This window comes from Synchiropus splendidus, chromosome 17 (assembly GCF_027744825.2).
Source record: "Synchiropus splendidus isolate RoL2022-P1 chromosome 17, RoL_Sspl_1.0, whole genome shotgun sequence".
Classification (NCBI taxonomy): Eukaryota; Metazoa; Chordata; class Actinopteri; order Syngnathiformes; family Callionymidae; genus Synchiropus; species Synchiropus splendidus.
The window spans coordinates 14,369,046-14,384,879 of NC_071350.1; the positions used below are offsets into that span (position 1 = coordinate 14,369,046).

General features: G+C 45.2%; 1 protein-coding gene across 1 annotated transcript in view; it reads right to left on the bottom strand.

The window, feature by feature from the left end:
* LOC128748616 (polypeptide N-acetylgalactosaminyltransferase 10-like) overlaps nt 1–15,613 on the bottom strand; it is a 30,946-nt gene extending 15,333 nt beyond the window's left edge. Inside the window, exon 1 of the mRNA XM_053847549.1 lies at nt 15,300–15,613. Within this exon, the coding sequence (XP_053703524.1) occupies nt 15,300–15,458 (159 nt within the window). The 5' untranslated portion in view covers nt 15,459–15,613. The remainder of the gene's footprint in view (nt 1–15,299) is intronic.
* Between the last annotated feature and the right edge of the window lie 221 nt (nt 15,614–15,834).

Here is a 15,834-nt window from a genome sequence, read left to right on the forward strand (position 1 = left end):
TATCAACACCACACACAGGCACAGACACCGTTCTGGGCATTCAGCCCTCACAGAGACACTTCAGTCACTAGCTTCAAGAGAAAAAGGACAGGAAGGACAAGAGTGCAGAGTTGACGATATCTAGTGGTCTTGGGCTCTTTGGACTTTCACTCATGGTTGGCATCATAAACTGGTATAAACACTTTTGCTCCAGATTTCTCACTACGAAAGTCAAACAACGCTTCCTCAGTTTCTCAGTTGAGCGGCACTTGCTCACAACCTCACTCATCTTTAGGGAGGTGGAGCATTCAAGTGCCATCAGATTTGTAGGGAATCTGAAGCCACTGCTAAAGCAGAGAGAAGGAATTTAAATTTGTCGTGGACAGACTTTATAATCGTTCTCATGGCTGGTTGGTTCTCGTCTAACGCGATATCGTTTTCATCTCTGGTTCACAAATGAGCCGAACTAAATAGAAAGCGAAGACTGAATCAGGCCAAATGAAGATGAGTGACGGTTAATGGAGTGAATTTGAGGCTCTCCATCACTTGTCTTCCCTAATTTAAGCGACGTGCTTGCATCCCTCCATCTGCTCCTCCAGAACGTCTTCTCTGCGCTGAGTTTCCTCCAGTGATCTGCGTCCACCGAAGGAAACAGGTGCTCGCATTAGCCCCAAACTTTTCTTCCTCTCCTTGTCTTGCTTTCAAGGTCTTGTACGGAAAAAGGCCCGAAGGAATATCACGTTGACGTGCTCGGAAATTTTAATCGGGAGGAAATGGGGCGGCACAACTTTACCTCCTCGGCTACGCTCGCACAGATGGTCCTGGTGGACGGAAGTCTCGCTCCGACAGAGAGTCGGAGGACTGATGGAGGCGAAGAGGCAGCACGTAGGAACAGGAAGCACTTATTTGACTCGGTGAGAGAGAAAACATGGGATTTGTGCATCTCACGATAAACAGACGCAAGTGATTGTGACAGGGACATTTTAATAACAAACGCAAACTAGTGACGTGTCCTGATACTGGAGGGCCCAAAGTCAAATATGAGACATTAAAGATTCATGCACTGCTGCGATATTTCTTAAAATAAATGGTTTTTAAAAGACAAGAGTAAGCTCTCCATTGACCTCTCAGCAGGATGCCTGGGCTCTCTCCTTGAGGAAGAAGCTCAGTCATCTGGGAGAGACTCTGATGAGAACCAATACTCCTCAATGATATCTGTTGAAGGGGCTCTTGTGAGGTGATTGATGGCCTAAAGACAGAGAGACAATGTCCATTTTCCTCAACAGGAGAAGCATCATAGGGCCAATGGCTACATTCAAGACACAACCAATCCCATTTTGATTCTTTTAAATATTTAACTACTGTATACACTTGAGCACACTGGGAGTATATTAGCATTCTATTGATATGGAAATATATTCTGCCCAATTTCAGCTTCAATTGTTGGCACCAGTCCATTTGAAAACCACTGAAAAAGACAATTTGATTGAAGAGATAGAAACATTCCTCTAACACTGTTCGTGCAACGTGATGCACAACTTTTCTTATGCAACGTGTCGAGGAGGAGAATCGACCTCGATGTCACTTTTCATCAGCAGAGAACAAGGTAAAGAGCTCTGACAGAGGACGGCAGCGGCGCGTCACCTGTCAGCTTAATCCCTCATTAGACACAAGTCTTCATCTAAGTGAAGACAAAAGGCCACATGCCACGTCTGGACGATTCTCTCAAGACCGCAGAGTCGGCAGCAGAAGAAGAAGAATCCAATTATGCATCCTCAAGAGCTGCCCACATCAAAGTGTGAACTCTGAAGGTCGGTCTGCCGAGCCAACACCGCCGCCCACTGCTGGGAGACTGCGGAGGATTCGGACGAGCTTCCGCCGGAGCCGATGAAGGATGAAACAAAACAGGAGAGCTGAGCCAGAGGTGCGAGCGCAGAGTTCAGCGTGACTGCGAGCGCTTCTCCTCGGGTAAACAAACAAGAGTCAGAGCCAAGAGACGGTTTAGCTGCTGATATCAACATCCTGCCTCTGACAAGATTGACTCATCACAGGAAATTGAGCAGCTGCTGCCTCTGTAGGACAAACCCAGACCAGTCACTCACAATATGGGGGAGCAGCAGTTCTAATCCAGGGCTCCCTCAGATGACTGAGCTTCTCTTTCCCCGTCATCTGCCACGTCCCTCACGTGGTGAGCCCCATGATGGTGGAATAACAACGGCTAACGTCGGGGCAATGGTTTCTCTTATTCTCACTGGTTACCCATCCGAATCCTCAGCCAGAACCTACATGGGGGTTTCATGAATCACTAAGAATGGGATCACTCAAACCCACTGGCATGAATAGGTGGTGATTCAAAGACGGTTTGGGTCTTCATCCCCCCCCACACAAAAAAATGTCACCTCAAAATAGATTCAGAAACCTCTACAGGTCGGGAGGATAATCTCCCGTGGGTACTCTACAATGTCACACAACAAAGCTGAAATCCGACCTCATTCATAAAAATAGTGTGTGCTCCGAATTCGGGTCAAATTTCGACGGAACATCTCAGACTGTGTTTCAGACTCTAGAGACCTGAAGACTTTTGGAAGCTTAGGAAAAAGTACACAACTCTCTCCCGAACCTGTCAGGTCACATGACCACACCAGCGCCTTCAACGTGATCGGGCCATCATCGATTCCTCTTCCTACTTATTTATTTATTTATCCTTCAGAGCTACACCTGCTGGAAAACACAATCAGCACGCCGGCTGCTTCTTCACGACCTCCCCGGGGGGATTTACAGATTACGCCCAGCCTCTGAAACGACGGCTGCCTAACCTCATTTCCGTATCCCTGCTGTGGTCTGCTAATCTGGCTGACAGCAGATTATGTTTGCTATTCGCTCAGATTGGGTGGGATTGGCGGGTTTAAGGCTCCCAGCTGTTGGACTGACACAATAACAGCGTTTCCTCAGAGACACCATCAGATCCGTTTGCTTCCATACAGGGAAGAATGTGAGCGCTGAACCGTCAGGTGAAAAAGAAGACGCCAAGATAGTTGCTCAATTGAATCGCAGAGAGAGTGAATGTAGCATCTGTTGATGCCAACGCTTAAAGAGTTGCAATAGTGAGCGAGAGCTTTATATTCTGATGAGCTTCTGAAGACTCTGTTGCCGTCTCTGAATTCAATCAGGATCGCTCTTCCTCCTCATGAAATAAGGCAAAGAAATGGTACATAGATTCCTATCCAACAGGATACAGAAGGATCATTTCCAAAAAGACACAGCTGCCAGAGAGACGTCAGCGTTCGTCTACAGAGATGGTGATAAAGAAAGAATATATCTGCTTGTGAGCATGACCTCATTAACTCTTCATTTACGAAGCTGTCGGACTTGACATGCACATTTCAAATGACTGTGGCAGGGGCTTTGTTTGTGCTCGTGTAGCTGTCATTACAGTTGCTGAAAAACCAGCACAAGCATCTAGAGGAATGTGGGCTTCTGCTTCAGTCAAGTAGATTTTGTCGGAACAACACAAACATCGGGGTTCTACCGAGGATGCAGAGGGAACATCTCCAAGAGTTAGAGTTGTTGGGCCTCGGTGACGGAGGCAAGTGGAGAATGGCAAGAGTTGAGAACCCTTGAGTCCTAATAAATAGTCTTCCTTAAAAGGAGGAGAACTCTTCGACTGCTTGCAGGGGGCGGTGACACTGGAGAGGACAGGAGTATGAAGTTCATGACCGAAAATCCGTCTTCAGTTAAACTGTTATTAGAGAGAAACACCCCCCCGCAGTAAATCTGTCTCAAATCTGCAGCCGTCCTCGTGCGGTCTCATAGGTCCAGCCGGAATGTGCAACTTCAATTTAGCAAGCAACATACTTCAAATATTATGAGGTTTCCTTTGGGATTCTTCTGTGAAAAACACAGTTTCTGGAGGACGTGGCAGCTCTCATTTCAGACGTGGTAACGTTGTAACCCGCCAGATATGTAATTTATCTAGGAATACGAGGAAAAAGGACTCATATTGCAGTTATTTACTGTACGTTTATTTATTTAAAAAAAAAGACAGTTTACAGCTACAAACTCTATAAACCCCCTTGTGTAGAATTGTATTCAACTCTAAAACTTTGGAGTTTTAACACTAAGTATTTCCACAAGACAGACGTCAACCTACACCAGATTGCTGCAGGATATTTTTTATTTTTCTGCTATATTGTGGAGAGACATGCAGCTATCAAACAACAATCAGTGTCTCTCGTCTGCTGCTGATGGGGATCTGTGTTTGCAGAGAGCTCAGATGGAACATTTTGTTTTTTTCTGAATCAGTCAAACACACTCAACACAGAAGAATGAACCGCACAGAGATCCTTTAATTTGTTGCCTTCAGCAGCTCAAAAGTAGCCGGACCGCTTCGACATGATTGATTAAGTATTTTTAAGATTGTGTGGAACAGAAAACTGAAAAGCTCCTGACCACTGCAGGCGCTTCTCTAGAGCGGCAGGTTTGACTTCAAAAGAGCAACTCTATATTAAACAGGTGGTCACAATGTAAAGCTGCTCTGTGCCGGAGTGATTGAGCGTATAAATCGTCTCTCGTCTGCACCTCCAGCGACTGCAACCGAGTGAGAGTGTAAAACTGCGGCTCCCTCGGCGGCGTGCTGACGACGCAGTGCCGCCACAAGCAGAAAAGTTTCCTGAGTATGCTGCACTTTCCTGCAGGGAACGTTCGCAGGTAATATCGCCGCCGTCACCCGTGAACAATCACGTCCAATTGAAAGGACGGCGAGAAGCCAGACCTCTGGAGAGCCGAGCGAGGGAATTCTTTCCAAATTCATTTTCTCGCCTGCCGACACTTTCAGCCATTTGGGTTGAATGAAAACCCCGAGGTGGCCGGCTGACAACCGGATCGCAACATCGCAGACTTCTTATTAAATGTGACTCCAATCTGGGACAAAACCTGATTCAGACTGGCCTTTATTAAAACATGTATTAGCGGTGAGGATAACCGCTCAATTGTTGACTTCATCAATCACTGGGTTCCACATCTTGTGTTGACTTCTCTTTCTCTGCCCAATTTTAACTGAATGAAAACAAAAAACAACACGGAAACAGCAGCAAATCGACAATGCTAGTTGCATCTGAACGGACGCTCGTAACGCAAGGCGTAACTTGCCCGATCCATTCCTGACCCAGAAATCCACCTGTAAGATTATGATCCAGATATTTCCACTTTTCCGCAATGAGCTCTGGATTGCCGTTACAATATGGTATGCATTCACATGGAACGCGACTGATGCGTCCAAAACAGGTGACGTGTTGAGTCAACATAGGGGCAGGAATGATGCAAATAAATTCATTGACTTCCGATCTCTAAATGACAGGCGCATTAAATGTCCCTACAACAAGGACAGAGGATGAAAGGGTCTACCTGAACAGGACAATATGGTTGGCATGACAAGTGAGTTCGCATTCATATGCTAATTCCATCCTTGCCTTTAACAGCGAACCTGCTAGCTCGATGTGTAGTTTCCGCGGTGACCTACATTTGAGATGGTGGGAAGAGTCGTTGGCATTGGAATGAAGCAAGCGATCACAACTTACTCAGAGAACACTGAGGTAGAGGGTGTTGTGCCAAGAGATGCCACTTTGCGTTCAGTATGCAAGTACCTTTGAATGACAAGCTGCCAGTTCAGTTTGATGGCACCACTCTTCTCTGACAGCAATATTAGAAGGAGCTCAACAAATCAATAGCTGCCCTCTGAACTTCCATCACTGCCGGCTTATTTTTAGACGGTTTTTATTGCTGTTTGACGAGTCTGGGCAAACGAACTTATCCGCCAGTGGATTCTCAGGGAGGGAGGAGGGGAGCGCTGGATGGAGAAGAAAGGGTCAGATGGAAATAGGAGAGACAGGTAATTGTGTCTCTGAGGTTCTGCAAGATTTCTTTGTGATCTGAGAGGATGGTGAGTAAAAGCTTTGTCGTCTCACTCCGAGCGACCACGGGCGGGCAGGAGGTGAAGTTGTGACCCGAGGTGGGGGACGATTGGTTCTGCTCTGAGAGAGAACGGAGGCGGCGGCACCTCTGCTGGACAAAGGATGGTTTTGGATCCAATCCACAGACCACAATGCTTGACAGACTTCATGTTCATTCTAATTAAAAATCGAAATAATCTTTTTTCCCCCTCAATCTGTCATCTGGGATCCACATGCTCAAACTAAAAGACCTAAAACCTGTTCTGCACAGTTGTTTTCCTTCAAAAAAACAAAAAAAAAACCCAAAAAAACAGTTGATTTCTGAATTTGATTTGACGAAAAAAAACAACCTTCAAGCATCAACCAGTGGTAGCTTCTGTCAGTGGCAGTGTCACTTGTGGTCAAGGAATCTTCACCACTCACACGGAGCCTCAACACGGAAAAGAGACAGATGGCTCATTTCTCCGGAGCTGGACTTCTGCTGCGTTCTACAATACACTCTTAGGTGTTGTGTAAACAGTAACTTAAAAGACTGGATGCTTGTCCCGACAGCCACAAGTCTTCACCGCCTCACTCAGCTGCCAATTTGTCAGAGAAGATTTAAACATGTTGTTTTGAGTGTGAATCGTTGCAAGACCATCACAGGAGAAGACAGTGATCACCTTCTCGTGTCGAGGCAAGAAATCCATCAATAAAGGGAGCAGCAGGGATCATTCATAGCCACGCAGACTCTGCTTCAAACCCACCTCAAATAAGTTGCTCGCTCAGATATCTGAGAGAACAGAGTGTCAGATATCGGAATTTACAGACAGATTTTAGAACCAGATGATGTTTTTTGTTTTCAGTCAAGATCTGCCTTCTGTTTCTATTTTTTATTTCCTCCTTAGATTCTTCATGATGTTTACAAAAATAAGGCTTTATTTTAATATGGATTTCTTTCTGAATTGTTTTTTGTAACAAGATTTAACATTTTCATTCCATGTCTTCAGATATTTTCTTTTTTTTTTAATACAATGGTTTATTTATTTATTTGACTATGAACTTCGTTTATTAATGACTCATAATACTTATTTTAAAACTAAAAATTGGACCCTTCATGTTTTGTGAAATTGTGGAGCAGTGGGGATGGTGGACAATCAATTATGCTCTTGTTTTAAAAATGTATTTATTTATTTATTTTTGTAATACAGAAACAACTTTTTTAATTCAAATAATTTTCCAAAACCAGTTAGGTTCTGCGTCAATGTATTTAAGGTAAAGGTTTTTTTTCTATACTGTGGTCTGAAAGTTACATTTTAACATTTTTATTACCATTTATCAATGGTCAATCAATCAATGGTCAACATTTCTATTTTTTTTTTGTACTTGACAGCTTATGTTGACAAGTTCAGAGACAAAGTTAGAGTGGCCTGAAGGTTGGGATGCGTGGAAAAGAGAGACAGTGTTGGTGCTAGAATGTTGGAGATGAAGAAGAGGAAGAAAAGCAATGAGTTTCATGGATGAATGAGAACATGAAGGTATGACCCGAGGATGATTGTGACATGCTGGCTATGGACTTCCGGAGGATCTTTACAAGACAATATAACACAATGTGACACATGAACTTTGTCACAGCGTCAGCGGTCACAGGAAGTCATCTGCTCTGAGCAGAGACTGATCCTCACGCCACAGAACTGAAGGGTTTAACAACATTTACGTTGGTTCCTTAACTAAACCGGACCGACAGTGATCCAGCAGTCAATTCCTTCCAAATTTAAAGTACTTTTGGGTTGGATCTGTATCAATTCCATCTGAGAGCAGTTTGACCGACAGCGACGAGTGAACGGTGAACCCTCTCTTGCCCTTCTGAACTCATCTCAGCAGCCCCAGGATGGTGCCGGCCAGTGTCAGAGAGGAGATGAGGACAAATGTGGCTTACTGAGTGATCAGCACATCAGTTATCTCAGTGCCACTAATCCGCCTCGCATCACTCCGTCACAGCTGCCTCATATCCGAGACAAAACGAGGCCGCTCAGACCTAGATCAAGTGAAGACTGTTAGCAGACTAGCATTGAGAGACGGGTTGCCTCAAGCAGGTTCCAGGGATGAGTCGAGTAACTATCCATTCATGCTCCCTTTACGTGCAAAATTGTAATAGTCAGTTTCAAATGACGTTACCGTCATTGGTCACATGCTTCCATGTATGTTTTACATTTGTATTGCTGTGTACCAACAACTACAAACTTAAAAACAAACATATTGACTGTATTGCCATTGTTATGTCTTCTTTGTGTGTCATTCGAGCTACATATCGAGTAGTATCAGCAACACTGCCCCACATGGTTTCTAGTGGTACTGCTCTGTTTGGTCCGTATCTGCAAGCTTTGTGGAAATGTGCAGAAATACGGAGGAAATGAATGCTGAGCACGGACATAAGGCTCCGTCCGTATCTGGATCTGTAGGAAAGTTCAGCATAAATGGAATTTAAGATGGTATGTTCACACCAAAATGTGATTTCAGCTGAATGTAAAAATCAAAGGCACAAACCAATGCGGCCTACAATTTACTGTGACGTATGCAGGGAGGTCATATTCATCCACAGGACCTCGAAGTGAAACGGAAGCTGACACTGATAGCATGAACCATTAACCAGAACATTACAAATTCCAATTCTAATTCTGTGCTTGGTGGCCTAGGAAAACTTGGAGGAGAGTTTCCGCACCATCCGACAACTCATTTGGTGAATCCAGCTACATGTTCTTCGGTACAGCAGACAGCGTTTCACTTAGTTTTCAGCTACGATCTCATTTACAAAAAAAAAAAAAAAAAAAAAAAGATTTAAGGCTGCAAGTTCATGCACTATCAGAAGAAGATGAAAGATCTCTGATCTGGGGAATCCAACATCACATCACGGGGAAGCAGGTTACGACAACTGTGGGACGATCTGGGTGTGTAGGGGGAGTCACAGAGCTGCACAACTCATCACACTCCCGATCATAAATAAACAAGTTATTATGAGAACTGCCACACAACACTGAACTTTCCAGGAAGTCATCTGGTTCGGGGGCGTGTGGGAGCGGGATCCAAAATTACCTTTCATTTCCTAAATTCTAGAAACCATCTGGATTCACTGAGGGATTATGTAAGGCTGATATGTTACTGGCATCTGTATGGACAGAAGACAGATTTATTTAAACTGGGTGTCGTCATGTTGATTTCCCCCAACGACGGCGCGACCCAAAGCTGAGCCAACAAACTGGTCACGTCAGCACAGTGACGATGGGCCGGGTTCCTCCTCACCCTCGGGATTTAGAATCATCATCATTGGGACATTAAAATAAGGCTGCTCCTTCACCCGCCTGGCTGTAATTAAAAGCCCGTCTCTTCGCTTCATCTGCTGCACCTGCCTCGCCGCGCTGATCTGGGCCAACACAGCCCTGACAGGCATACAGAACAGCTCCTGCACGCGCTCAGTCTGCGCCGCAGCCAGCAGCGAGTCAACGTCTGCCTTGTGCGAGGGACCCGGGGAAGGAAACGAGCCAAGTGAACAAACACCTCTTTGACTGGCTTCTCCTCCCGAGGTGTTTTCATCCTTTCGTCTCTCCGCTGATGCTTCCCTCTGCAGAACTCTCGTCTTTGCAAATGACTTTCACCCCTCGTTTCCAGAGGCTTAACACGCTGAAGATAAAATCTGCTGCTGCTGAGTGGCAGCTCTGCTGGCTCTGATATCAACACCCGTTCGCAGATTGGATCAGAGTTGTTGCATTAGCAAGTTGGATTGAATCTTAGTCAACGCGCGAGTGACAGAAGAACAGTTGCAGATTTGATTGACACATATGACAGTGGAGGTCAAACTCTGAGCCAGAAGAATATCAAAGTGAACCACAGTTTCCCTTCATACGTTTCCATCCCAGCAACAAACTGCCATCGAGCGTTGGCGCAAAAAACAAGCGGGTCTGTGGGTGTCATTTCCGTAGCACTTCCCTGCCAAACTGAGGCTGACTTTAAGAAATATGAGACTCTGAAGCTTCAGATTCCTTTGGAAATCCCCTAAACAGGAGCGTTTTTCTGATGCGCTCCCGACCTTTTTTCTACTGTTTGCTTAGACATCTTTGACAAGATTTTGAAGAGTTTGGGAGCTTTATTTCTCATCTGAAGTGGTAGATCGGCATTTTCCACGCGTCTGAACACGTTTCGAAAGTATGGAGGTCTTCAAGTGGCACCCAGCATGCACACATATTATCCATGTTTGTAGTCCACTTAGCAGGCTTTGAGCAAGGAGGACGTCCAGGTCTCCTGGAGAAGCCGGGTACTGAAAATGGGACATTAAGGCTGGACACCTTCAGGACGGCCTATTTATCGTCTACCATTTTCCACACTGACCTTGCCGGTCACTGTCTAAAGTCTTCGAAGGAGCTGGCGCCATGGTCACATTTTCATTTTCAACAGGGGAACCATTTGAGGAGCAGACTCCTTTCCCATCATGATGCACCTGAAGAGTCAAGTGAGACCAGTTTGCAGTTCTGTGATGTTTCAAGACGGTTCAACACTCAGACATCACTTCTTGCAGCTGGTGAAATGTAGAACATTTCTGGCTTGTTTTCGCACTGCAGCATTCCAGCAGTTGATATTTGAAATCGCTGTCTTCATTGCTATGGTACAAAAGCATGATCCCGTCAGTCATTACTTTACAAAACTGATAATCATATACGGCATTTTATGCTACTTAAATTTCAATTTGATTTGTTTTTATTATTCACTGTAAAACAAAAAAACATGTATGTTTTAGAGTGAAACAGACTCCCTCGGCCTTGGTGGTTTATTCATACGAAATAAAATAATATCATAATAAAATCACTCTAAAGTAATAGTTATAATCTTGGCAGTTCAGACACTGCCTCGCACTCTGACACGCAGGTCCTTCCTCTCCTTCTCCCTCCTCTTCCTCTCTTTATCCCCAGCGACTGACCTCCACACCCCCTTTATAGAGCTGCTTGCTCTACAAGGGTCTAGAGGGTAAGCTTGCGATGTGCAGGCTCAAAACGGTCTTTAAAAGTTAGGCCAAAACCACTTTGCTATGCTCGCAAACTGATGCACGGCAGTAAAACTTTATTTTCATTCATTATTTTTTGCTTTAATAAAATTTATAGCCTCCTTTAATTGCTGTACCAATGTTGTCTTTAATGACAGTGTTATTTTGAACAAGCATCCTTGGAGTATTTTAGAGGTAACAAGGTTCGTCATGTGACACTTCGTTTAAATTAAAACTCCCCCTGCAGAGTTCATTTTCTTCCCGTGCCTGTCTTTTCCTCCAATTAAGGCTCTCACCGCTGAATCGTCTCCACATATCTGCAAACAGAAGACGATTAGAACGATGAGGCTGCTGGTTTTCCTCGAAAGACTAACATCGGATTCTTGGATGTTTCCAAAAGTCTCCGGGGGGCGCCGAGGACAGGCGGGTCAAACAAATATCTGATTTGCGTGGCGACTCGGGGGGGAAGAAACCCGTCCTCCGCAGACAGAATTCAGAATGAGCTGTAGCTCTGGAGGCTGTTTGTGCCGGGAAAGTGATCTCAAAACAATCTTAGACACAAAAAGTGTGCGACTGTCTGCCGCAGGTTCCGATCCGAGCCCAGAGATGTTCCATGTAGATGTCCTTGTTTACTTGAAGTGCTGCTCATTAATAAGAGTAGTCTGTTGCCCGCTGACCTTCTGCTGGATGTAAGAGCAGTATATGTTTAAATATATACGTCCGTCTCAGGTGCGCGCGAGCGCTCAAGGTCCCGGCGTGATGAATGTGTGGCGATGCAGCGGCACGAGCGGATCCTGCGTGATTCTCATTCGTCTGCCGGGTCGTTGCCAACTTTTCTCTTAAGAGTTCACTTTATCTTCCACGAGAGCTGATCACATCCAGTTAATGAAAGACAATCCTGCTCCACCCAACAGTGGACCAGATTCCCATAAACGCTTGTGACAATTTATGAGCCTCGCAGAGGGAAGCGGCAGGATTTATCAGAGGAGAGTAAGTGTATATGCGTGGAAACTGTTTTCTTTGGCTTGAACAGATAGTTGGCTCTAAACCAACTGAGAGAGACATGTGTTTAGCTAAAGGGTGGTGCAGCGACTCAAAAATAAGAGCCGTACTTTGAGCGTTCTTCATGAACAAGTACCGAAGATACCCGACCACATGTGGAAGATTTCATCTCTAGCAATGAAAGAGAAACTGGACTCACAACAGGACGCCAACCTGACTGAACTGACATGCTAGGGAAGCCCAGCAACTAGCTTGTGCTGTCCATACGACTCACACTTCATAACAACACAACAGAAAATACCCTCTACTTTGTGTAGGAGTTCCAGTGTCAGGAATCGAAAGCCTAGGGCACCCTATAATGCTGCCCCAGCTCTAGCAAGAACCCTGAATTTATCCATAAGAACGATGAGCAAGCCTTTGTGGCCAAGAAACAACTGAGCCGAAAGACAAAGCTCTACAACAACTGGTGGATTTCTACTCTAATATATGATCACCAGCTTTATAGTGGCCAAAAGATCAACACACGAGAAGTTACTCTGCTGTGTGTATGCACTCTCTTTAGCCCTAGAAGCTCATTTGTCCAGGAGTGAGAAGTGAGAACTGCAGCTCAAAGAGAAGATGACAGATGAGGTGGCTCATCTCAAGATGTCCCTGGACTAGTGAGGTGTTCAACTGGGAGGAGATCTTAGGGCAAACCCAGGACACATCAAGAGTCTAGGGAGACATGGACCTCTTTACCTCAACTGCTGCCCCCGCGACCCGATCACTGAAAACTTTATAAATGCAACAAAAAACACTCTATATGAAAAATAGAATCAGTCAAAATACTCAGTTCAAGTCTCAGCGAAAAGACTAGCGGTTCAAAACTAAACTTTAGTTTGGGGTTTGGGAAGATGTGGAGGCGATATGGCTTCAATTTCGCCCTCTTCATATCATCGTTCCTGTCCAAGCGCTGACGGCCGTTATCTGGCCGCCGCTAATGTGTGGGCTTTTCCTGACTCAGCAAATACTTTTAATGGCACCCAACGGACGGGCTGTCACCTGAGCACTGATAAGTCATCGCTGATAAGAAGTGAAGACGTAAAGAAACGCTGTAAATCAGCCGCAGCAGACGGAGATTGTGAGTTCAGAGATGAAAATAATTATTGTTTTGGACAAACTCCAGCTGAAGCAAGAAGAAAGTCTGTGTTCCTCTGCTGCAAATACCACTTCCCCCCAAAAAACTCACTGAAAGGATTCCATTCAGCACATTTTGGCCCATTTCAGCTGGACGGAGCAGCTATTGTCTGGTGGGCTCTGCGAGGGCGGAGCCTCTCAGAATCTGGGAGCAAACTAAGACGTGAAGTTATCTGACACAAAAACGAACGTTGTCTGAGAAACCAACTCAGCCAAGAGATTTAGAGATAAACGGAGAAGACGTCCGATTGTTCAGGAGACATTTGAGGATTCTAAGATAATTGGATTCTCTCTTAAACACAAGAGCTCAGAAGCTTAAATCTGGATCCAGGGTAAAATCGAGAGGGCCACAGTTAGCTGAGGGAACGTGTGAGAGTCAGCAAACGCTGCTGCGACAGATGCTCTTTGCAAATCTAATTAATCAGCGACGCTGCGCCGTAATTCCAAACGCTCACTTAGATAAACGACTTACAAGGATCAATCATAAGAGACACAAGGCACATCACAAGTTCCAGATGATTGCACAACCATCTGAACGTTTTTTTTTCAAGAATGTACTATTTCAGTCCTTTTTTAATAAATTTTATTAGTATGTTTTGAGTCTTATATCATTATAAATGATGAAAATCAACTAAATTTAAGATAACTTTGAAAAACTTTTTTTAGAGACTATTTATTGCGGTCATTTCCCCCTGCGTATCCAGCTATTCTCCGACCTTTTTTGGCCACAATTTTTAACGTAAACTACTACAACGTGAACTAAAACTATTACATGATTTAAGTCACAATATTACGTGATTAAAACATTTTGAAAACAAAGACTGTGAAGGTGTCGCCATGTTGCTTTGCAGCTTGGGTATTGCCGCCATTACTGCGATTGTAAACAGGAGAGACAGAGAATGAAAAGTGTTTGAAGTCAAGCTTAACAGAGGTAAACTTAAAATATTCTCAGAATACTTGGTCGTCACTGTTCTGTTTTCTTTGTAGAGTTAGAACAATAGACTGAATGTGAATGTTGTTCCTCCCACCACAAAGCTACTGTTGGTCTGTGTCAGCGTTACTGGTCTCTCAGACTGTCTGGCCACGATCAGTGAGTCCTACAAGGGGAAGGCGGTGAGAAACACAACGCCAATGCTGGAGCAAATGTCCATCAAATATTTAACCAACTTGACCACGGTGTGGAATCACGTTCATTTTCACAATCACAGATAGGTTTGTGGCGCCAACACCCAAGGTGCAATGCGGCATGACGTCAACTTAACAGTCTATTTTCGTACGACTATTTTTCTCAATCACTTACTTTTTGTTTTCCTTTTAACTCGCTTTCTGAGATAAATATCAGATAAGTAATTTGGTCTATTTATTTTTCAAAAATAAACATCAAGAACTTTTGTTTCAACAGTCCAATTTTCTTTTCTTTCATTGACTTTTCTACAGCGCCCACTCTATGAAAATAGAAATGAAAGTGACTGAGTAAACTTTAGATGCACCGGAGAACTTTTTTTGAAAAAGTAATTAAAGCACTTAATTCTTTATTGTACAGTAGTTAAGAGCATTTTCTTCACTACTGTCCATCACTGCTGTTAGTTTACCATCAATGCCATCTTCTTGCTAGTAAATCAGCCCTTGACTTGCGTGAGCTAACCGTTTAAGATTTATTTAACAGTTCACTAGCTGCTTGTTCCGGTGTGCACTTCAGGGCCACCGTAGTTGAGTCAACTGAGAAAACGTGTTTCAATATAGTAAATCTGAAACCAAGCTGAAATTCAACTATGGTGACGTATCAAACGACGGAGCACCTAAACGCACCACGGTCGAGCCGCCGCAGGACAACCAGCTGCCTGTCAACCTGTGAACGCATCACCGCCTGGGAACTTCCTGAAGTCCGGGTGTTGAACTTTGCTAGCTCCGGGTTTGTTAGCTACGTGGCCTCCGCTCATCCTCGTCACGGCTCCAACAACAACCACCTGCCCTCGTGTCAGAAACGAGCCAGCTGATGAACACAACCACGTCCGGTCACAACAACACCCCCACACCGAGGGAATGTGGTGGTTCGCGGGGGAGAAAAAGAGAGCTGAGCACCAGTCAATCTCTGTCCGTCCCCTGCTGAGACCAAACTCACCCACAACTCATGCAGCTAAACGCGGCAGGAGACATGACCGCAAGCCGCCGGGCTTTCTTACCTGCACCACGGGGACGCCGCCAGGACCGTCCGCTGCGTCCGGCGAGTTGTCGAAGACCCGGTCCCGGTACAGAGACCACAACCCGACGTTCGGCAGGAAGAGCAGAGCCACCACCAACAGACCCACGAACTGCAGCAGCCGTTTCTCTTTCCGCCTCATTATTTCCACGATAGAGCGAAGGGCGCGAGGAAAACAGCGAGACCCGCAGCTTCCCCGGGCGGACACAACTTTCACTCTGGCGGGGAGGCGAGCGCCGGCGCAGTGGCGCTGGGAGGCGGTCAGCTGCGCCGCTAGAAGGCGTCAACCTCCTCCGGCCGGAGGTGACACGAGGCGTGCGGATGGAAAGCGTGACGTCATGTCGCGAAGGGCCGCGTCGTCACATTCATTGAAGTCGTTTAAATATCACCGTGTCTTATTTTAAACAGGTTAGTGATTTGATGCCTTCAGGGTGCCTCGGAAATCGGATTGCCTTTGCACAAGCGACCTGTAGAACACGTTTGTCTGCTTAGTCACTCAAGTAAGAAGCTGACTTCAG